The sequence below is a fragment of the Grus americana genome, chromosome 3 (assembly GCF_028858705.1).
Source record: "Grus americana isolate bGruAme1 chromosome 3, bGruAme1.mat, whole genome shotgun sequence".
Taxonomy (NCBI): Eukaryota; Metazoa; Chordata; class Aves; order Gruiformes; family Gruidae; genus Grus; species Grus americana.
The window spans coordinates 106,577,452-106,600,072 of record NC_072854.1 but is presented as its reverse complement, the minus strand read 5'-3'; the positions used below and the strand labels follow the sequence as shown (position 1 = coordinate 106,600,072).

The window sequence follows — 22,621 nt, the reverse complement described above, 5'->3', positions numbered from 1 at the left end:
GTTATCAGCTCGCGCCAGCCCTCTCCTCCCTACCCCACGTCACCTGACCGCGCGCCGCTGTCGTCAGAGGCGCACGCGCGCCAGCCGCTGGCGGCGGCGGCGAGTAATGGCGTTGCTGGTGCGGGATCCGTTGGGTTCGCGGGCGCGGCCGTTGCCGCTGCCCCCCGGTGGCGGTTCGGTACGCGGCCTTCTCCGCGATCGGGCTCGGGCGCTGGTGAGTGAAAGGCGGGCGGGGGGGGGGAAACCGGTGGCGGCTGTGGGGACGCGGCGTCACCTCAGGCCTGGGGAGGGGGGTGGGGGAGGTCCCTGAGGTCCCTGGGGTCCCTGGGGTCCCGGTGCCGGCTCCTGGTGCCGGCTAGCAGGCCGCAGGGCTGCCCTCGCCCCTTCCTTGCTTGCCGTGAAGTCTTCGGCCTCGCTGCGGTGGCGGGTTGTCGCGCTATAAGAGAGCCCTCTAGTCTCTTAAATATATTTTATGTGTACGTATATGAAAGCTATGGATCTTAAATTCTTTACAGTTCAGAAAAGCGGGGGGGGTGTTGGGGGTTTTGGTTTGTTTTTTTTTTGATACAGACTGTTTGAACGCTTAGTGTAAATTTTGCCATAACACGGTGTTTCCCCATGCATGTTTACAGGCTGATTTAGAGCGTGTTTAATCCTTCAGGAAACAGGAATTAAAACAAGCACTGTAGAGAATGTTTATGCTTTTAAGATCATCTGATTTTTGCTTCTCCTCCGTTCCTATAGAAAGGAAGGAAACATTACACCTTAACGATTTACTTTGTCAGAATGTTTCATTTTCAATCAATCATATGATTCAATTTTGCTGTTTTTAGAATATTCCTGAAGAAAGTTTGTATGTGAAATGTAATGGACGACTGGTTAACGATGAAGATGTACTGCAGAATGGAGCTGTTTATAGCCTGGAACCAAGACTTTGCGGTGGAAAAGGAGGTTTGTTGCTTAACTGCTTAGATTAGATTCTTAGGTTGAAAAACATATTGTTATACCATAATCCATACTGATAGCAACAGTGCTGATCTATTAGGAGATCTCTTGTAACGTGGATTACTGTGATATAATGTCTGCGAGCTGAAACTAAAGTCTATATGCAAAGCTGAGAATTGACCAAGGAAGCTGCGGTTCAGCTAACAGCTTTGCTGGCATAGCTCTTCACATCCCTGGTCAGCTTAGCTCTATTAGTAGAACTCTGTAATATGCGTCAAAGTGACTTCAGAGTTGAAATTGTGTTTAAAAGTATCTGGCTTCTTAGGCTCCTAAGTTTCATTCATGGTCACTTCGGACAAATATTCCAGGTACAAATAGTCTGATTTATGTTCTATGACCTAATTGATTTTGTCTTCTCTTATTTGAAAAAAATATATAAATGCAAAGACCTCAGTAGCCTAAGAACTAAAGAATTCAGTCTAAACTAGTCTCCTTATGGTGACAAAATATTTTAACTGTGTTACAGAAGACCTGTATTAATCATATAAAAAGATACAGCCACTGACAAATATTGGCAGTCCTTAAAATGGAACATAACGGGTGAAGAAAGTTTAGCAGAGTATTTGAGTGTAATTGGAGTCAATATGTTTGCTTTTTGACTCCAGTTTTCGGAATTTCCCAGCTGTTGAGCTAAAATACTGAATGATTGTGCAACCTTGCATCAGACTGCAGCTCAGCTTACTTTACCTTCTTCAGTTTTAGATAGAACTGGAAATAAGTATTGTTCCTATATGAGCTTATGAGGTATTATGGTTTCTTTAAGTGCCCTAAAAGTGGTGCATGTGGTATAAGTTCATAGTATAGGATGCTTCTTCCTCACCTATTGTCCGTCAGCTTCAGTTATCCTGGGTTGACACAGGATAGGTGTTCCGTGATTCACTCTGTGTTACTGATGTGTCATTGGGATCAGTTTAAAATTGTTCTTCAACGATTTTGCCTGCTTTCTAAGGTGTTTCTCTTGTTTTGACTTTATAACTTAAAAGCCTGATAAAAACAGGCAAACAAACACAGGTCAGAACTATTGAGACTTACTGTATGATCTCAAGGGAATACAGATCATGCAGGCTTAGAAGAGAACGGAGTGTTTTGTTATCAGACTTGATTCAGCACCTGCGACCTTAGTGCATGCATTGCTGTTGACTTTTGGGAGTGTGTCTGGCTAGGAGTAGCAGCTAGGTCCGCATTTTTCAGAATATAAAATTCAATAGCATGTTTCACAAGCTACAAATATTCTCCTTGCCAATGGCAGCAATTGGTTTTATTAGCTGAACGCAATATTTTTTTCTGCCTCATGATGCAGTAGGTTGTCTGGACTGGTTACTGTTTGCATCACTCCTTAAAGGTACTTTTGGGACACTGAAAAGTATAGATTTGTTCAGCTTCTAGTTAAAAAAACCCAGTGCTTGGCACTTTAAAATTGCTTGAAGGATTATATTAATATTAATCCACATTGTGTTTCTTTGAGGTAAACAAGTGTCTGTCTCCAGCTGGAGACAACATAAGGTAGGACCGAGTGAGAGAAATTAGTGGTCTTGCCTATGAGTAATCCATGGCTGAGGAGCGTATAGAAATCTATTTTGGGGGGCTCTCCAGCATAACATTGTACATCATGATCATCTTGATGAAGCAGCTAAGACTATCTCCTAAAAAAGTTACTTTATTTTTTTAGATTTTTAAAAGGGGATTTCGATTTGGTGGGGGCTAAAGGGGCTTAAGGGGGAGGTATATACTGACTAAATTAGAAAGGACCCAAAATGTTATCTCGAGACAAAAAAGGTTTCAAACTTTTTTGCTGGGGGATCCAGAAATAGACTTTCATGTTAGAAGTGCTGCACAGGTTCTAGTAAATCTGCAGTCCATCTGGTGTGATATCAAGAGTACAAAACTGAGATGAGTGGTAAACTCTGGATACCTTTTTTTCACTTAGTGTTTCAGCATTTCACCCAGTGACAGTTCTCCAACACGTTGCAAGTTTCAATTTACCCTTTATTTCCGTTGTATTGAGGGAGAGGAAGGTGTTGAATTCACTTTATTTGTTTTCCATAATTAATTCTTTTGTTGTGTACTAGCTTGTTTCCATTTGTTTCTGCTAATTCTTGATTACTTTTTTCTCAGGATTTGGATCTATGCTGCGAGCACTTGGTGCTCAGATTGAAAAGACAACAAATAGAGAGGCTTGCCGAGATCTCAGTGGAAGGAGACTTCGAGATGTCAATCATGAAAAAGCGTAAGGCATTTTCTTAGAAGCTAGAATGATAAACTGACCATGTAGTTCACTGTTAACAAAAGAGGTCAAATTACAGGCTGTTGTAGCAATGAAATCTTATTTTGAATACTAAAAAGAGAAAAAGTGAAATCTTAAGGTAGATGCAGTCAACAGGATTCTTCTGGCTATAATTATATTACTGCAAAATAGAGGTGATTGTACTGCAGCTTGCTTCTCAGAGACTGTTCTGCAGCTCTTGGTTTTCTCATCTGGAGTTCTCACAGTTCTTTTCTCCAAAGCTGCAAGACCATGATATTGTGGATATGTGACCTTACTGCTGTTTCTGGCTTCCAAAATAAACTTTACTCTCTTCTCTCTGTAGCAGAATCTCTATATACTCCTTCAGTAATCCCCCTGGGTGTTGTTAGCTGTCTTTTCCCATTGTCTCCCATCCTAGCAGGTGGCGGAAGCATTCAGTAATTGCAAAGCAACAAACTGGTATTACATTAAATGTTGGAAACGCTCTCATTTTTGTGGTTCTGTCACCTGCAGGATGGCTGAATGGGTGAAACAGCAAGCAGAACGGGAAGCAGAAAAAGAGCAAAGGCGCTTGGAAAGGCTGCAACGGAAACTTGCGGAGCCAAAGCACTTTTTCACAAATCCGGACTACCAGCAGCAGTGTCATGAAATGGCTGAGCGACTAGAAGATTCAGTCCTTAAAGGTATTGCAGTTTAACTTCACTTTTTCTCCTCAAAAAATAAAGCCAAGTAAAAGTCCCTATAGCCTCACTCCAGTATGAAAATGGAAAAACAAAAAATTGCTGACAGTAACTCTTTCAATTGAATGAAATTTTAAATTCCAGTAAAATTTGTTGGACTTAATTTTTCCTCTTCAGCTGCTGCTTCTCTTAAATTGCATTGAACAGCATATCACAGATACAAGTGATGCTTCATCTTGCTGTGTCACACTGTCATCTCATAATAAAAGCAAAAGTCTGTGAAGGTAGTGTTGCTAGTTCAGCTGTAAGAATTACATAATCATTTTCAGTGAAATGATAAAATATAAACAGGTCTTATGTAAAACCAAGAAATTTAATCCAACTACAAAATGTCTTGTTTCACTTACTGTTCTTTGTATTTAATTTATTTACCCACAGATTGTTCCCTTGCTGGCAGCTTGATAGTGAAACTTGGGCTGAATGGGATGTAGAACCTAAAAGTTCAGTTCAGGAATCCAATTTTAATTGATTCTGGCCTCAGTAAAGCCATGTAGGAAAGCTTTTGCTGATGCTGAATTTATTTTGAAGCTTTGAGTCTACATAAATGTGCACTGATAGTGATTATTTTCAGTTAGTGTTTTAAATTGCATCAGAAATTAAAAAGATAAGTAGAATTTACAACATACGTGATGAAGTCAACTTCTAACTTTGTTTCGAAGGATTGCAGGCTACTTCAAGCAAAATAGTGTCACCAGAAAGTAGCGATGGTCGGAAACGTCCAGGTGAATCTGGAAACAATGGGACAAAATCTCGAAAAAGAAAATGTTTTTGGTAAGCATTATGCCTTTGTTTTTATACTTGAGTATTAAGCCTTGAACAGGATGAAAGGTTAGGTACGTACAAGCAAGCAACATCTTAGCTGAGATGTAGACTTAAATAGGAATAAGTAAATCAAGCTGATTAAATTGGAGAACTGAAAGTAAATGTTGCTGCGTTCATATAATTCTGTCCCAGCTGGAGCAGACAAACTTTATTTGCAAAAATAGGTGCCCCCCCCCGAGCTGCCTTCTAATATGGTTATGTTCTATTACCTCCAGTTGCCCTTTTTTCATTAATGAATTAAATTTACAATTAACTGAAAAGGAAAAAAAAAAAAGATTTTGGTTGTTTGGGTTTTTTTCCTGGCACTTTTCACCTACTGTAACATGAGAGAGAAGCCTTAATGATTCCAGCGGTGTTTGGAGTAGCAGTAGGTAGCACACATTTCTCTTTTGGGAATGCTGTAAAAAGATACCTGTTTTGGGGGGATGTTGGGTCCTGTTCAATATTAGCAGCTCTTCCATTTACTAAATTATCCTAAATAACTGCTGGAGTAGTTCACTGCAGCTCTCTGAAGTGAGTTTTGGAAAGAGAAAAATTGCAATAAAAATAATTAAAAAGAAAAAGGTGAAAATAGATTAATATTAATTAATAATGTATTGATTGTGCCAGGCTGGGATTGGAAGGATTGGATGATTGTGACAGTTCGGATTGTGAGGATGACAGTGAAGATGACTCCACTCATGCATCTGATGGAAGTTGTCCATCAGGCAGCAGATATAATGGAAATGCTGGAAATTCAAATGAATGTTCAAGCAGCTCTGTGAGTTCGGTAGAGGATAGTCCAGCTACCAGTGCAATTGAGAAACCACTGGAGCAGCCAGAAGGTACTGGAAGAGATCTGCAAGGAGAGACACATGCAGGTGGGCAAACTGAAATTCCAGCTGATGAAAACGGTAACATGACAAAGCCCTTGAAGGAAGAGGCCCAAGAAAAGAATGAGGTAACCCAAGCTCTGAAAGAAGAGGAACAAGAAAACGTTTCTTCTAAGGCACAGGAAACGAACCAGTTACAGAGCACAGTAAGTATGAAACAGCACAAAATGTGATAAGTCTTTCTTCAGCTGCTTTTACTCAATCACTTTTCCTTTTGTGGATCACAGAAGAGGGGAGGGGATTTGTATCCTATGACTTAAATGCATTAGATGCAAGTGCTTGAATTAGAATCATAGTCTCCCTAACAAGGTAATAGATTCTCCAGAGTTTGATTCAGAGCACAAAAAATCCCAAGGTTAAAAGGAAAAGCAGCTTAACTGAAGATGCATCGTATGACTTATGAAAATGGAGTGTAGCAAGTTAATGGCAACTGCAGCCGAAGAAGGCCCTTGGTTGACAGCGTCTCCATGGAGAGAGTTGAATTGTAGTATAGTGGCATTGTCTTGAGAGATACTAAATAGAATGAGTCAAGGAAGAACTTTATAAAATTAAAATTTTAGTAGAGTTTCTACTAAGATGCAGTTGCCCTTGACTGTCTAGTATTGTCTTTCCTGAGATCCATGTTTTCCCCTTGGGGTTTTTTGGTTGTTTTTTTCCTCCTTCTACATAAATAGATACATTCTTCTTCCAGAATTCTTTATTAAGGGAAAGAAAGGAAAATAACACCCTTTTGTAGAATGAGAGACTCTTATCAATACTTCTTGAGACATTACCAAGCACTGTCCAATTTGACTAAATCATTTATAATGTAATTTGACCTTAATGTTTATCACTGACATCAATGTTTAAAATAGAAGTCATTCTAAGTAGATGTCCCCTAAGCCAATCAGCTGATCAGTCTTTCTTAGTTTCTATTATAAAAAGACTTGAGTCTAGTTCCTAGAGGACCCTAGTAGAGTGATCCAAACTTCAGTTCTTCATTCACCATTGAAAGTCTGAAATCAGCAGCTCCTTCACTAGAGAGACAGGATTGGTATAAATGATGGACTTCATCTGAACTGCAAAGGATGGTGGAAGAGTGGTTTTAAAATTGATCATCTGGTGTATCTGTGGTGGAAGCAGGTCTGTACTGTTGCCATACCATGATCTCTGCTGGCAATCTGACCATGAGGTTCCTGCTCTGGTGATTGACAGGAGGATGGCTGGGATTCTTTTGCTGAAGAGGCTTTGGATCAATCTTCCAGCAAAGAGAAAATATAGCTTTTCCCACTGAATTTATGAAAGCCCAACTAATACTTTGCAGTAAAAAGTGCTAATACTTGTGCTTCATTGCCCTTGCATAATGTTACTATTAAAAATTTTGGGGAATAATGAATCTAGGTTTATTCTAGCAGTAAAACAAAATGTAGCTTTTGGGGGGGGGGGCTGGGGAGTTGCTTGAATTTTCTGCCTTATTTCAGCTTGAGCAGAAAGTCTACCATCAGTTGCCACTGCCAGTGACTGAATTCTGATAAGCAAAAGTTTAATACAGTTAAATAGAAAAAAGACCAAGGATGTAATCCAATAAATTAGAACTTTGTCATCTACTGTACTTTTAGAGCTGGCAAATTTTAAACAGGATGTTTACCATTCTTCACTGTTTACCTTTTGCTCAGTATTTGCGAGACTGTCTATTCCTAGAACAGGAAACTCCACCAATGCTGTGGCAGATTGTTATTGCAGGTGGAAATATTTTTTATAGTAGTCCTTGATGGATTTTTATTTTTTTTTTTTAAAGTAGGATGAGAATAATGAGGCAACCAGTCTTTTTTGTATGTTTAGCAGGACAAAGGTTCTAATTCTGCTAGCATTAATTGTATTTGCTGAGTTCATAATGGAGCAATCTCATTCCCACTGCTGGTATTACTTCTCTGAAGTCCCTTTGATAACTCCAGCACGATATGCAGCATAAGACTATAATATGAGCTTTAAGTGTGGAACAAAATGGGCTTATATCTCTGTGTCCTTTTAATGTTGGTGTTTAGTGTGTTACTAAATGCCAGCATTTGAATTATCCAGTCTTTGTCCGTGTTCTTTTGTGGACAAGACCCTGGGCTTGGCCTAGACAATCTACAGAGGTCCCTTTCACCCTCAATTATTCTGCAAATGTAGTAATTTCCTTTTAAGATGAAATTTTAACCATTTTCTTGTGGCAGGATGAGATGTGAACTTCAGAACTTGCTATCCTGTTAATCTTACTAAAAAGAGGAGTGCTTTTGTATTTATTTCTATAATTACAGTGTAACTGCATTAGAAATGACTATTCATCCTCCTTCCTGCTACTGCTGGGTGCATATTGGTTATATTCCACATCTGGCTAAAATGGGGCTGTTAGCTTTGCCATGCCTCTGGAAGCCAAGGTTAAGCTACTGAACTCCTAGGTGAGCTGGCAGGCTGTTGGTTTTAATTTGGTTTTCTTGGGAGTACTTCATTTCCCTGGGGATAAAACCAGTGTTGACTATTTTGTCTCCAGAGGAATAGGATTAAATACTGCCACTTTTTTTTTTATTATTTCACTTTTTCAGCATTGTTGCAAGTAGAATGTATTAATTCTAGTGGAATAATTTTAAAAGTTCAGCAGTGTTTATATCATTTAAAATGACCAGTGCTTCTGTCTTGGAGGCTGTGTACGTTGCAAGCCTGAGCACATCTGCAGCTTGTCTGGACTTGTTAGAGCGAGCCTTTAGCTAGCAGAGGCACTGCGAGGAGTAGAATTGTAGCAGCACGGTTGGACACCAGGTACACAGCTCACCTGGGCATTCACCCTGCTCTGGGGTGTGTTATCTTTGCGTGTTTTACAATTAGGCTGCTAGCTAGCTTCAGTTTGCTTGTACATGATGCGGTAATACTTTGTCTGGGTAGCATAAGTATCACTAATAATGAGAATATCCAACATAGACGTTGCTCAACTTTATTAAGTAATTAGAAGTCTGAGATAATCTTCATTGAAGGTCTTCTGTAAAATGAAGCATTCTGTCTATACTTGTTCCTCCCCCCAGTTAGGAAGAAAATAATAATAATAATAGTCTGATGGGATGTTTTTCTCTTTGCAGGAGGTGGAACCAATAGACCTACTGGCATTCAACTCTGCTGCTGAAATGGAAGCCCTGGGTTTAGATAAACTGAAGATGGAATTGATGGCTTTAGGACTGAAATGTGGAGGCACTTTAAAGGAAAGAGCAGCAAGGCTTTTTTCAGTGAGAGGTCTGTCTAGAGACCAGATTGATCCTGCCTTATTTGCAAAGCCATCTAAAGGGAAAAAAAAGTGATTTTTTTTTTAAAAATGTAATTTTGTATCTGTGTGCTGTTAAATTTTTCTGGTTCTGTTGTCATTCTGTACTGCCACATAGAATTATTTGGCATCCCTGGGTAGTCTTTTGTTTCTGTTCTTAAGGAAGTTTGATTAATGTAACACAGAGTAAGTTGCTAGATAGCGAGTTAGTTATGTGTTCAATATTAAAGGAGTGAAAACTACTATCTTTTGATAACCTTTACAAATAGTTATAACAAGTCTTAATGCAACAGGTGGAACAAACTCTCTATACAGAAAGAAATAACCTGAATGTTTTCTGGAAAATGGTTGTGTGATACTGTCATCACCTATTTTAAGAAAAATAGCAATCCTTTCTTAGCTTTATATTGAATCTCCTTTAATGTGTATTCCAGTTAGCACAGTTACAACTGCCAAATGAGAAACATTGAACTTATGATCCAGGCTTAAAAGCTGAAGTTTCTTTATACAAAAAGAACATTTTTATATGGATGAGGTCAGTATAAATGAATACGCTATTCTGTGATTTTCCTTTGGATGTCAGGTATCAGTATGATATAAATTAATTAATGCGTGCAAGTATTTCTTTTAGAAGAAGTTAAATAAGAGTATTTACTTACTTTGCTCTGGAAAAGTATTTGAGGGAAAAGAGAATCACATCCTTAAGAAATTAAGAAGAATAAAGTACACTTGGCGGCTGCTGAAAGTAAGATACAGAGTGATCATCTGAAGCTGAGTGGGAAATTTAGGATGGGTTTTAATGGAATTGTCTCCCCAGGACTTAAATATCTGCAGTTGGTGATGCTTTATCCTAGAGCAGCATCCGGGAGCTTATCCTGCGAGGTGGTAAGGCAGTGTGCTCGCTCGCATGGCTGCGGGTGCAGTGGCCACTCCCCTGGTTTGAGCAGCTTTTAAAAAGGTTTTAATTCAGTGCCTCGAACTTCAGATTTTACCACCATATGCTGGAGAATATTGTGTTTATGATCTACTTATCAGATTTTCTTGTAGAGACGCTTGAAAAATTAAAAATGACATCTCTCCTGTTCCGACATGGTACCGGAAGTTTGTCTGTTTCAAAGGTTGGCTCACAAAATCAAGTTTTGAATTGCAACACTGATAGGAAGTGGGCTTCAAATGCTAGGAAATCAGTTCACTCCTGTAGTATTTAATGTTTCTGACATAAGCAGTTTGTGTCTGATATTTCAGTCAGTTTTACAGTCTTACAGCCTCTCTCCTTAGAAGCTGTTTTGCTGATGCTTTATGGAAGTTTTGGACTGAGAGAGGGCATTAAGGATTTATTCTTGACAAACTCCACAGCCAAGCTGTTTAATCAGCCGTGTTGGTGCAGCTGCTCCAAAATGCTGCTTAACCTGACAGTTTATTTTCTCCCAGGTACGCTTTGTTATCAAACAACGTTGGTTGGCTGGCTCACTGCCCCGCCGAGTTCGTGTGTGGCTGTGTGTCCGTCCGTCCGGGTGCGGGGGCCGCCGAGCCCGGTGCCGGCAGGTGTCGCTGCGGGCCTGGGCTGCGGGGTTCCCGGGTCTCGTCGTCCCCGTCCCCCCCCCCGCCGCTATTTTGGCAGCCGGATCCTGCACAGATCCTGGCTCGTAGGAAACGCGCCTTGAGCCTGCTGAGGACGCGGGTGGGAACTGGGAGGTGCGGAATTGATTTCTAACGCAGCAGCTGATGTCTGGGTAAGTCAACAACACCACACGTACTATAGTTTTTGTACCTGCAGGATGGATTTGAGGCTATTTACAAGCATATTTGATGTGGTTAAATAAAAATCCTTGGTATTCTTTCAACTGAGTGTGCCCGACTTCTAAATTCACGTCCACGAGATCAGCTTCGTTAGCATCCCAAGGAGTTCTGAAAAAGATGGGCAGGTATTTGCAGTGGTAATTTTACTGCCATGCACAAACCCAGCACTGGTGGATCTGTTTGACAGTGTTCTGAAAACATAAATCATGGCACTTAAGGGCTAAATCGTTAAAGCACATGTAAACTGTTCTCTATTTACTTATGTACGGGCTCCAAAAGTAATGAACTTGGCATTTTGCAGTTTATCATTGGTATAATCTGGTTTATATGATGAGCAGTGACTTAAATGCAGCAAGTGATATAGTAGGTAAGATGATGTTTGGTAACAGTAAAGCACTTGTCTGACACTTTAATCTATAAGGCAGTCTTGGAAAATTAAAAATGGGGGAGAGGAGAGAGACATTAAGACTCTGCAAATAACATCTCATGGGGGTTGCGACAGGGCAAATGGACCCTGTGTAGAAAGGAAATGGTTTTGTTTACTGATCATGTTTCATTAGGAAACTGGAATGCAGGGTACCTGGGAGGACACCGCAACATTGTGAAGTTTTGCTGGGATAAATGTGTCGGCTGGGAATGTCCCACTTGGGCAGCAAGCCCAATGTGCGCTGACCACTACTCTCATAAAGACATGCACGTGGTTTGGGCCAGGAGAGCCTTCAGCTCTATGAACGCACTCGAGCTCCTCTGTAGCAGGGCAAGGATAGCGTGGGCCGAGAGAGAATAGGCCTGTTTAATGACCAGTTTTGGCAACAACTCTTGCCTAAGTTATTTCCCCTCGCTGTAATTGCGCTCTTGCTTCAGTTGTACTGACGCAGCCATTTCTAAGTCTACCCCGCGCATCACCTATTTGCCTTTTTCTGTCGTTGCGGATTCCCTGTTAAACCAGATCAGTTCCCTGTTGGGCATATGATGTGGCTGTAATGAATTTGTGCCAGCAGGGTAGGGAATAAACGCTGGTCACTGAAGGGCAACTGGAATATTTTAAACCAGCGGTAGTGCCAAACGCTTCATTGATCAATTGTGTCTTCAGTAGTGCCAGAATTAAAATACCCTACGTCTGTGTTAGAGGACAACAGCTCACGTGTACCTTGAACCAGCTCCACACTTAAGCACGTTTCTTTGGGAACTGCTTAGCTCAGCAGGAGCTCGCTCTGGGATATGTCCACATAAAGGGTTAGCTTAGAGCAATTCTGTGTCCGGAGAGCCATACGGGCACTCACCGGTGAGGCTGGACGTCCACATGTCCGTAGGGCGTCCTTCAGAAAATGGTTGGAGAACAAACAGGACTTGGATTGATCCTTCAACAGAACAGAAACAAGCAGGTGAAGCGCTCGAAGCTTAAGAATTTGGGCAAGAAAAGAAGTCAAATACCAGTTAAAAAAAAAATAGAAAACTGTTCCAATGTAGTATGGCCCATTTCCATAGGACAGAATGGCCTCAGAATAGAGGTGATCTTTCTAGTCCAGGGCCAGAGGGTAACGCAGAGTTTGCAGTTTCCCAGCCTGTTTCTTTTTTCAAGGATTAATGCAGCTTTGCATTTCAAAAGTGTTGCTAGTTGTAAATGCGCCGAAACTGTGAACATCTTTCCAGAGAAAAGGTTCGTGCTCCCACGTAAACACTTCCCCAACAAGCAAGTGATGTGTCTTACCGAATTCCTCAAAAGTGTCATGTTAAATGCATTTATTTCAAATATCTAGAAGATGTAGAGCACTGCCTCGTGTTTCTCTTGTGTTTCAGAGTTACTGACTGAAAAAAATTAATTGGTGAAAACACTGGCACAAACCTGAGGCTGGGCTTTTCCTCACCTCATACGGATCCACCTATACCCTGGAAAGAAATATAAGTACATATAATACACAAAGATAGCAGGGAACAGGGACAATATTCAGATTTGGTAAGAAATTGCTTCTGGCTGGCAGGTTCAGAATTGGCACGTAGCGTTTCCTTCTGTGCTGCTTTCTAACAAGCCTTTGCTTTACTGATTGCTTGGTGCATCAGTGCCAAAAAGCAACACTCTGGACCATCCAGCGTTGCCAAACAGGAGCATTCCTAGCTAAACCTGAACAATTTTTTTCCTTTTCTGGCTTCTTTCTGTGATACAAAGGACCAGAAACTTGCTGCTGTTAAGTGAAAATTGATATTTTCATCCCAGCCCAGAAGAAAAAGCTTTAGAGAAATCAAGTATCAGAAAAACCCACCTGCCTTGGCTTAATGATGTTTTTGATTTCCACTAACAATTTCCTTCTTGGGATCTCCCAGCAGCGTAAGAAGTGCGGGAGAGTTCATATTCATGAGCGCGCTGTAAGATTAGGACTCATTACCTGTTTTCTAAACGGAGCTACAGAGAAATAACTTGCGCAAGTTTAGAAAGATCATCACCAGCAGACGGCAACAGCTGCCAGCCTTCGACCAAAAGGCTCCTTTCCCATTTTCCTCCCCTACGCAGTTCCTCTGCAATGTGGACACGTAAATGAGGTACTAAAAAGCCGCTGCAGTGTTTTGACCTAAGCAGCCCTTTCTTTGCTGGAGCGTGCGGGAATTTCTTCCTTTGGTTTTCTGCGCTTGATGCTGTAGGTGGCACTGAACTGACGGCAAGAGATGTGTCCGGTTCCAGCGGCGCCGATGAAACCCTCAGCCCTTTAGACAAAATACCTGACGGGAGGCCCTGGCTCTGTCCCGTGCTGCACGGGCATACGGTGCTGCTGCAGAGCGGGGATAGTAGGTCACAGTTATGTCATTCTGCCTATTCCAGAAACAGCCAAAATTAATCATTTTGATGCACCTGAAATTCATTCTTATCTGAGATTTTGTTCCCTGGAGAATGTTGACATTTTAAAGGTTTGTTTGTAGCGATGTCTGCTCTCAAGAAAGCGCTGCTTTTAAATCTTAAAGGTTCCTCCAAAACACGTAACTGGAGATGTTAAAGACAGCACCCTAGTTACTTACGGCACCCACCTCACAGCTGGCTTTGCTTTCAACGATAGCTGAGCAATTAGGGTGGCTTTGCAGATTAACACCCCTGAAGGTGGGGAGGTGACAACTCCTCTGACCTCCTCCAGCCGCCGAGGAGGAGCTGGGCAGGCACTGCTGCCTTCCAGCGCCGCTGGGGGCTGTGCAGGGGCTGCCGAATCCCGGACGGTTCCTCTGGATTTAGACCCAGCGCGCTGGTCCCCGCACGCGTGTGCTGCATGTCCTGCTTCTCCCCGCTGTGTTCGCCGTGTGCCTCTGAGCTGGCCCAAGGAACGGGGAACTGCATAAAACTTGGAGCGCGAAGGGGAACAAGAAGCTCTTGAAAGACCTACCTGGGATGTATGGAAAGAGGAGCAGTGTTTATACGGCTTGCGTGATATCGTATCCAGCGTAAGGTAACTCGCCGAGACCTCCCAAGGGTGACAGAGAGTCACTGACCACCGGGCTGGAAGCTGGCAGTCACCTTAGAAGTAGCAGTTGCAACCCGACTGTGTTCATTTTCAGCAAACAGAAAAACACGCTTTTCAAGGGAAAGCAGCTACTTGGACTTTCAAAGGGGAACGTTCATAATCACTGAGAAAGTTAGGAGGAGGAAAAATGTAGACGGAAAAATGCAAATAAACACTAGGAATACCTTTAAAACAAAATTACTACATAGCTTTGGGAAAAAATAATAAAAATCCCTGATTCAGCAGTTGTCAAAAGGATACTGAGAGCTGTGGACTGATGACATGCCCAGTATCTCCAGGTAACTATTTCCTGCCATGGTTAAAAACTGTTTCTCGGCCGTTCTGTACCTGCTGGTTTAGCTGTGGGGAATCCCAGCACCCACGCAGCTCTGGCGTGCCCTTGTACCCCTGTGGCGGAAGGCAGCAGTTGTGATTAGGTTTTTATTTTGTTTTATTCTGAAATGCGCTGACCTTGTGGGCGCTGCTCTCCTCCACCTGCTCCGTGAATGGACAGAGGAGTTCAGGTCCCGGCCTCAAATCCAGCGCTTTGCACAGGAGCTAATTTCACGTTAAATTTATGGCAAAAACTAGGAGATGCTGAGACTGTTAAGAGGATCGTCTAAAAATATCAAAGTCCTGTGGGATCTCCGCCTCCCCCCTTCTGTTTGCCCCAGATTCCCCTTTCCCAGACTCCAGCTGTTCCCAGCCAAAGCCGAGGAGCTCCCCCCGATTATCACCTTTGCCGGGATGTGGATTGGGCATCTGACTTTCCAAATTAGAAAGCTGGCCTGAAAGGCAAAGTGTCAGACACTCTTGGTAGGAGTTTGTGAAATGCAAAGCGGGGGGAAAAAAAAAAAGAGGAGGAGAGGAAATAAGGTCTCACCAGCAGGGTAAAGCTGCAACTTCTCATAGATTTTGAAAGAAAATGGGAGATCAGCCTTGGTTCAAATGAAACTGTGGAAGGATCAGACAAGGCAATGTAACTCAGATAGCGGTGGCATTTAATATGGCTTGAAACTTTTGTTCTCTCTCCGAAAAACGTAACAATAACAGAGAGAGAAAGTGCTGCTGTCCTGCCCAAGCCTGTCTCATTAGAAAAGCTTCCATGAGACCAACAGATTTCCCCGTGTCCGGATCCATTAAATATTGCAGGACCTCACAGGTCGCTTTGTGAGCAGTGCCGTGAAGGCAGGTCAGAGCGCACGCTCGCGTTAAGCTTTAACCCAGACACGCTGCCGCTGCGAACCCTTATACAACAGCTTAACTTTAAGCGCAGGACTAACAAGGCTGTTGAAGCCCTTAATGTGAACGGCACAAGCTTACTTCTCCTTGAGCACCACGCTTTCAGTAGTGCAGGACGATGCCTGACGTTTTAACGCTGCTTTTGACTTAAAACACCTTTACATTTTTTAAATCGTTTCTGCTTATATGTGGTTCATTCCGCCGCTGCACTGCTCTTCCTTTTTCTTTTTTTACAGCGCAGCATAAATGTTAATGCTGAACCACACTGCTGCCAGGTACATAAGATGTTCTGCCTTTCTTCAGAGACCGTGGTGTCGCTCAGACGGAAAGGATAACATGACAGCTTGACAGCCTTTGTGTGCGTTACAAGTTGTACCGGTATAAAAGCAGCGAGGCAGCACACAGACGGTATCACAGCAAATGCAGTCTGGATTGAGGATGACAGGCCGGGAGATAATTTCCCACAGCACGGGCTGATGCCTGAAAAAGCCCCAGGTGTGGTAGTATTTCATCCACAGCCCTCTGCCTAGGAGTTTGCGCTGCAGAAATCTCTGGAGCCTTCCCCACATCAGCCCAACATCTGAGTCTGCTGCATTTTCACCGCAAAGCCAGCTGGAGTTTGAGGAGCAATGTCCTGTCTCCCCAAAAGCAGGGAGTTTCAATCCAAATGTGTGTTAAAAACTAGCCACAGCATCCATCATACTGAGGCAATAGCACAACTGGTTAATCTTTAATTAAAGAAGCTTAATTTTTCAGCCACTTTAACAGATGACGGTGATGCTGTGCACAGGGGGAGGGAAGGGAGGGTCTGGGCAATACCGGGAGTCCCCAGGCACAGGGAGATGGGGACACGAGATGCCAGACATGGGTGTTGGTGATGCCCAGCCTGGCGTATAACCACCTGGGCTATCTATGCTATATGTTTCTATAAATCACCTCTTCCCCAGACCTCCGGTCCATGCTTACCACTGGCCTCATGGCCCTGGACCGCACCACGCGCTGGGCTGGAGGGCTGTGAATGCAGAGGGGTGGTGGGAGCAAGAAGGGGGACGCCGTGGTGTCTGTGCGGCTCCCCTAGCAATAAATAAGTATCCGTGCCGGCGGCAGGGCTGGCAGAGCTTGATGGCCGACAGATTTGTGCCCTGTCCCTGCGCTGCAACACCCACAGTTCTCCCCACAGTAACACCGGGTCTCCTCGGCCACCGCTTCCCCGCCTCCCCTTCTCCGCCAGCTGTCACACATCTGCACAGATCCACCGCTCGCTGCTACGTACCTTGTGTCCACAGGAAACCGGAGCAAAGGGAGCCGGATGCAAAGCAAGGGGAACGGGACAGGGTGCAGGATCCTGGCGGAGGGGAGCAGAAGAGGGGTCAGTCCTCATCTGCCTTGCTGGTCCCAGTCCCGCACCCCTGCTGGGATGCTCTGCCCCCCCCCCCACTTCCCACAGCAGCATGGCCCCGACTGCACAGGATGGGATTTCTCCCAGGCCTGGGGGATGATGTCTGGAGTCCAAGTCCATTCTCAAGCAGGAATCAGTTCAAACACTTTCTTCCCCAGGAGAGGGTGTGGATAAATCGTCGGCTTTGTTCTTCATGGTGATAGCTGAGCTCATGGCCTTCGGGCTATGCCCTGCCCCAAGCCGGGTGGAGAGGAACTGGGGCTGAATGCCGATGCCATTCAGATAGATGCTACATAGTCATGAGAAGGGAATGGCCAGAGATCCATCCAGCTCATCCAATTCTAATTCCAGTAACCCATGGTGCTGTAGCCCAGCACTGGTGACTGGTGAGTCTGTGCTTCTGCCTTTTTTTCTCCCCTTAAAGCTCTTATTTTGCCATGGGCGTTTACATAAGTGAAAGGTGCCAGCCTACCCACGGGCCAAGGTGACGGCAGGGATGCCTGGGTGACCTCAGACCTGGGGTCCTGAAGGGCAGCAGGGACACTTGACATCTCAACCTTCCTGATGAATGACCCAAAGCCACCGCAGCATCCAACGGGTCCTTCTTTTCACCCGGTCCGTGGCCCATGGCCACCCCGTCTAGCCAGACAAACTGATTTTGGAGTCTTCCCACCAGCAGCAGGTTCCGCCAGGGCCTCGGGGACCCTGTCCTACAGAGATGGACAGCAGCGACCACTTCATCCCCAGAGCCACCGGTATCTCAGTAGGTTGTGAATCGAGGAGAGGAGTCTGACACGAAGTGTGGAAATCATTATCATTGGTGACACCCTGGGCAACAGTTCGGTACAGTTTAAAAAGGGATTAAACCACATTATCGCTGCATTTCTCCAGGGGATGTGTCGGGTTAAAACGCTTCACCTGGGAAGGGAGAGGGTGGGAGGCAGCTCAGCTCTTTCTGCACTACAGCTCCAGCTGATTGCCTGCAGGTTCTGGCACCGCACTGCCGCACCTCACACGGAGAGCATCACCTCTTGCCTCTCAGATACCTTCCTAGGTCTTCCCTTTAAGTGTTGGCTTAAACTCCGCAGCAGCTCCGGGAGAAGTGCTGGCGCTGTGGGCTCTGCTCCAGCTGCCGATCCAGCCCAGTCCCAGTCCCTGCCCGAGTAGAAAAGCTTTACCAGAAGCAGGCAGGATCACACAGGCAACCGAGAAGAGCTGTTACTGTGCGTATGTTTACAGGAGCTGGGCACTGGGGTACATTCAGATATATGACAGATTTTTTCCCTCTACTTTTAGACCTAAGAATAAATATAAACAAACACATGGCTACTTTAATAATTGTATTTTATTGTTTCCTTGAGTTTGAAAGCACACAAAACTTGGAAAATATCCCTAAATTGAAATAACTGTAATAACCAACCAGAAAAATAAGGGTCTGATTCTACAAACTGCTACTCATGCGAGCAAACCTAAGTCCTAATATTCCCATTGACTTCAGGACTCTAAATTCTGCCTAAAACTGTGCTAAGCCCATGGTGCAGGGGCCAAAAATATAATCCTTTGAGTTCCAGGTAATCTGTTATGTACATGTATAGATATATATGTATATATGCATACGATACATACGCACATATATATTCTTTGAGCTCTAGACAATATTTTATGTACATATATGTATGTATGTAGACAATATGTATATATCCAATACGTATGTAGACAACACATACATATAGTCATATACTATATATATGTACACAGTGTGTGTGTGTGTGTGTGTGTATACAATATATACATGTAAGTGCTTCTGCTTTACAATTCACCATAAACATGACTTGGACAGACAAGAACCAAAATTTATGAAACACCCTGAGTGTGAGACTGAAAAGCTGAAGCCAGGCATTACTTCTTCACCTGGCGATGGTCACTCCACCCCTCCTTTGCCTGTAGCTGGTTGCAATATTCCCAGGGTGGGGACTAAAATAAATTGGACGCAGCTCCATGAAATTCAGTGAAATTTGGCTAGCATCAGGGGGGCCTCGAGAAGCCGTATGGTCCATAGGTACCCCTCACATAGGTATGTGTGAAGACAGATGCTCCTCTGAGCCCACCCATAGGGACAGTGCCTTGAAGTGCACCCTCTCTGCAGGGGTGCGTGGGAGAGCCGCAGCCCCAGTGGCTGCCGACCCTTGCAGGCGGGTATCTGGGGGTCCCCCCAGACCTTTATCACCATCCCCAAGGCCTGGGACTGGGGTAGCTCTGGTCAGGGCTGCAGGGAATCGGGGGACTGGGTGACATCCCACTCTCCCCGTGAGAGCCACAGGTCCCCGACTGGCCACCCGCGTCTCACGCCAGTGCCATGCCGTCCGTAACACAGCTGCACTTCTCCACAATCATGTTGGGAAACTCGGCTGCTTCGATCTCGGTGCGGTTGCCCCTCTTGACGAGGTACATCATGGGGAGCGGGGAGCTCTCCACCACGGCGCAGGCGCGCTCCCCGTAGCCGAAGCGCTGCAACAGGCTGGGGGGCTGCAGGCAGCCCCCTGAGCACCGGTAAGCCTGGTACCCTGCCGGCTCGATGATCCAGTACTGTGTCCAGGCAAGCTCGCGGAAGTTGACGTAGTGTTTCTGTCGGCAGCAGGTGGACTTCCCCATCACCACCTCCTCCTTGCAGTCCCCGGGGCCCCTGCGCACCAAGGGAGAAACAAGAACTGATGCCGTAACTGGGAACTGGGAAGGTGGGAGATGTAATCTCCCCGGTTGATAGCACAGGCGGGCCCTGAGACGTGGAACTTGGACCACGTTTGGGTTTTGTTTGAATATTCAGGCAACAAATATGGGAAGAGGAGAGCTGTGATTCAGCAGCAACTTTCTAACTCCTCTGTTCACAGTGGTTTACTTGTGAGGGCAAGAGCTGCGTGTCCTGGGTTGGCACACACAGTACAATAATTCAGGGGCAAAGTTACACTGCAGACAGCACAGATTTAGGTTTCATACGTACCCATAGTCTTCCAAGTCGAGGGTGTAAAGCACCAATTCAGGTTTGCCTAGGGCTTTATCCTTGGGGTCCTGAGAGGTGAAACTCACGGCTTTGGCCATTTCTGAGGCATGGCTGCCTACCCTTTCTCCTTCGATCCAGACCTCCAGGAACATTGGCTCCCGCCTCTTGTTTCGCAGCCAGTAATGCACGGCCTGCGTCACGTCGAAGTTCTTCCAGCCCGACTCGCGTATGGGAACCAGCCTGTGCGACAGGGGCTTGGTGTTAGAGAAAAACCCATCAGATAAAGCCCGGGCTCACAGTGCTGTTATTGCAGCAGAATAATTTGCTTCATCTAGATTGTCACGTGCCTTGATTGCATGATAATTTTTGCTGAGTGCTCTGTGCAATCACCCATGGCTATTAATTCACACCGCAAAAAGAAGTGAGCAGATATAGCAGACGCTGAAGGGCTAAATAAAACCCTTTGTGAATGTTCATGTCAAGGTATTGATTCATGCTCATACAGAAATATGGCAGTGCAGGATTATATGCAGCCTCAGTATTCGTGACGACAGCCTGGCAAACACCACTACTCCCACCTGCTCCTGTCATAGCTGTATTAGGGCCATAAGTTTCTACCCACCCAGAAAATTGGTTTGATGTCAAATTCTGCCTTCAAGGGTTGTAAAACTTCCATGGAGCTCAAGGCTACAGAATCAGATGCTTTTTTGCATAATTTGCTTATTTAAACCAGCTAATGAAACAGCCAATGGAAAGAATACCAGCAGCCATGTGAGTTAGAGAGTAGGAGAGAAGTGAGCCAGGTGGAGGTTTGTAGAAGGGAAGACCAAGCAGTACATGGCATCGTATGACACACAAATAGATTATTTCAATGAATCACCGTACATTGCAGTCTTAACCCAATACCTGCTCTTACAAACTCATTCTGGGTTTAGAGGCTATAGAGCCTGACACTACAGATGTAACCCCATCAGACTGCCTGGAGGCACAAACGCATGACACCCGAACCCGGCCCAGAGGACCCATAGCCCATAACCAGAGTCCTGCCTTCAGAAGAGGTCCCGTTCTTACCGGGAGTCTATCAGGGAGGTCCTGTTGGTACCATCCTGCTGCCGTTGTACCCAGTACACACTGACTCTGGCGTTGGAAACAGGCCTGTGAGACTGCTTGGCAGGCAGGTGTGCTCCGTCCAGAGGCTTTTTGAAGAGTTTCAGTTCAGCCATTGTCACCTCACTGTTTTTAGGTATTCTGCCCTCCATGTCAAAGATCAGGTTCTGGCGTGTGGTGGTGTCAGAGTAGAAGACTTCTCCTGCCATGCCTGTGGATGTTGGGAACAAAAAAGACAGCCTGTCATTGCCATGCTGGTGAGCAAAGCCCTTACAGTTGGACCACAATTATCATCACAATGCACTCCTTCCACGGTACCAAGATGAGCCCTTGTGGCAGGGACAGCCCCTAAACACACCTTTTCTAATGCATACTTGAATCAATGTCTTTCAAACGCCCTAATTCTTCTTCTATATCTGAGTCTCTGCAACCTGGAGGCAAGAGAAAGAAATCTCCTCTATAACTTGCCCCCAAACTGAGCAAACACAGAAAGGTGCCCATCTCTCTGTGCCAGTGCTGGGCACCCAAGCAAGAAACTGCATGGCTTGCAATGAAAAAGTTTTTTCGTTCACTGCCCAGGGTGTTACGTATGTCTTTTGAAAGTGAAACAAGCTTTAAGTGTCCTTGTACCGACACCATTGTGTCTGTTCCACTGATTTCCTCCTTGATATTTTTCCCAGACAAAAAAGAAAAAAAAAAAAAGGTGAGAATGAAACATCCTCAAAGAGCTGTAATTGCTATTAGAGGACATACGAGAGTTTTGACCAAAACACTGCAATGTCTACACTTTCTACTGACATGGGTTTTTTTACATCGTTTTTTCACCTGCCCAAAATATTGCCTGGGTACCAAGGCTGTTCTATCAAACTCCAGCAGCAGCCTGCCCTTTGCAAGGAGCGTAGGACCCCCTCTCTAGGTGCGAGCAGTTACTAGCACGTGTTAATCTTTAAGATGCTGTTACATGCATCTCTTTGGAGCCAGACCCAAACCTCATTCCCCCTGTGGGGTTTGCCTCTGCCCGTCCCACAGCTGGCCAGGCGAGCGTGGGCAGCTTCGCCTGGCAGCAGCGCAGTGCTTTGTGAGTTCCCGACAGCGACGGCAGAAACGTTACCTGTGTTGCCAGGGATCCCCCTGAGGATGCCGGCCAGGCTTGGCAAAGCTCGGCGCTTCACCCTGTGGCGCTTCAGCATGGAGATGTATTTGTTCTTTATGTGGTCTGGGATAACCAGATCCACTAAGTCTCTCTTATGAAGTTTAGGGACCTCAGAGAGCCCCAGCTGCTTCAGCAACACCTCCTTGAACCCTTCCTGGGTAAACGCTCTGACCGTGATGACCAGGCAGAGCGCACAGAGCATCTGGGCGAACCTCGCGTCCATCCTCCTCCGTCAGCAAAGCGGCCGCCTGCCCGGCAGAGATGAAGGGGGGATGTCCCCGGGGCTCCTCTCGGCAGAGATGCGGTGGCAGGCTGCCTGAGTGGGACGGAGGTCCCCTGCGCCGGGGATTTATAGCCAGCCTCGTCCCACTGGCACAACAAATTCCACAAGTGGGGACGAAGCAGAGGACTTAAAAGGATCACCCCCCCGTCGGTAGACACATGCCAGTTTAACACCTTCATCCACTGCAAAGTTAATACAAGAA

The 22,621-nt window shown here is 44.9% G+C and overlaps 2 protein-coding genes across 2 annotated transcripts; one reads left to right on the top strand and one right to left on the bottom strand.

Moving 5' to 3' along the window:
* The first annotated feature begins 60 nt into the window (after window positions 1-60).
* SDE2 (SDE2 telomere maintenance homolog) lies at window positions 61-10,799 on the top strand. The gene is made up of 7 exons (XM_054821555.1): window positions 61-214; window positions 834-951; window positions 3,121-3,232; window positions 3,764-3,933; window positions 4,650-4,761; window positions 5,422-5,830; window positions 8,777-10,799. Exons 1-7 carry the CDS (start codon window positions 107-109, stop codon window positions 8,990-8,992), a joined length of 1,245 nt encoding a protein of 414 aa, XP_054677530.1. The 5' UTR covers window positions 61-106; the 3' UTR covers window positions 8,993-10,799.
* An 8,422-nt stretch (window positions 10,800-19,221) lies between these two features.
* On the bottom strand, window positions 19,222-22,359 carry LOC129204567 (left-right determination factor 2-like). The gene is made up of 4 exons (XM_054820792.1): window positions 22,095-22,359; window positions 20,948-21,194; window positions 19,877-20,116; window positions 19,222-19,561 (listed from the first exon to the last, which is right to left on the bottom strand). The coding sequence occupies exons 1-4, from the start codon at window positions 22,357-22,359 to the stop codon at window positions 19,222-19,224; spliced, it is 1,092 nt and encodes a 363-aa protein (XP_054676767.1).
* Between the last annotated feature and the right edge of the window lie 262 nt (window positions 22,360-22,621).

Excerpts from the sequence above, each read along its gene's own strand:
- SDE2 (XM_054821555.1), top strand. The coding sequence starts at position 107 with ATGGCGTTGCTGGTGCGGGATCCGTTGGGTTCGCGGGCGCGGCCGTTG. Across the intron at positions 215-833 it reads GCGATCGGGCTCGGGCGCTG|AATATTCCTGAAGAAAGTTT; the intron begins GTGAGTGAAAGG and ends TGCTGTTTTTAG. Across the intron at positions 952-3,120 it reads ACTTTGCGGTGGAAAAGGAG|GATTTGGATCTATGCTGCGA; the intron begins GTTTGTTGCTTA and ends CTTTTTTCTCAG.
- LOC129204567 (XM_054820792.1), bottom strand. The coding sequence starts at position 22,359 with ATGGACGCGAGGTTCGCCCAGATGCTCTGTGCGCTCTGCCTGGTCATC. Across the intron at positions 20,117-20,947 it reads ACCTCCCTGATAGACTCCCG|GCTGGTTCCCATACGCGAGT; the intron begins GTAAGAACGGGA and ends CCTGTCGCACAG. Across the intron at positions 19,562-19,876 it reads CTCGACTTGGAAGACTATGG|GGGCCCCGGGGACTGCAAGG; the intron begins GTACGTATGAAA and ends CTTGGTGCGCAG.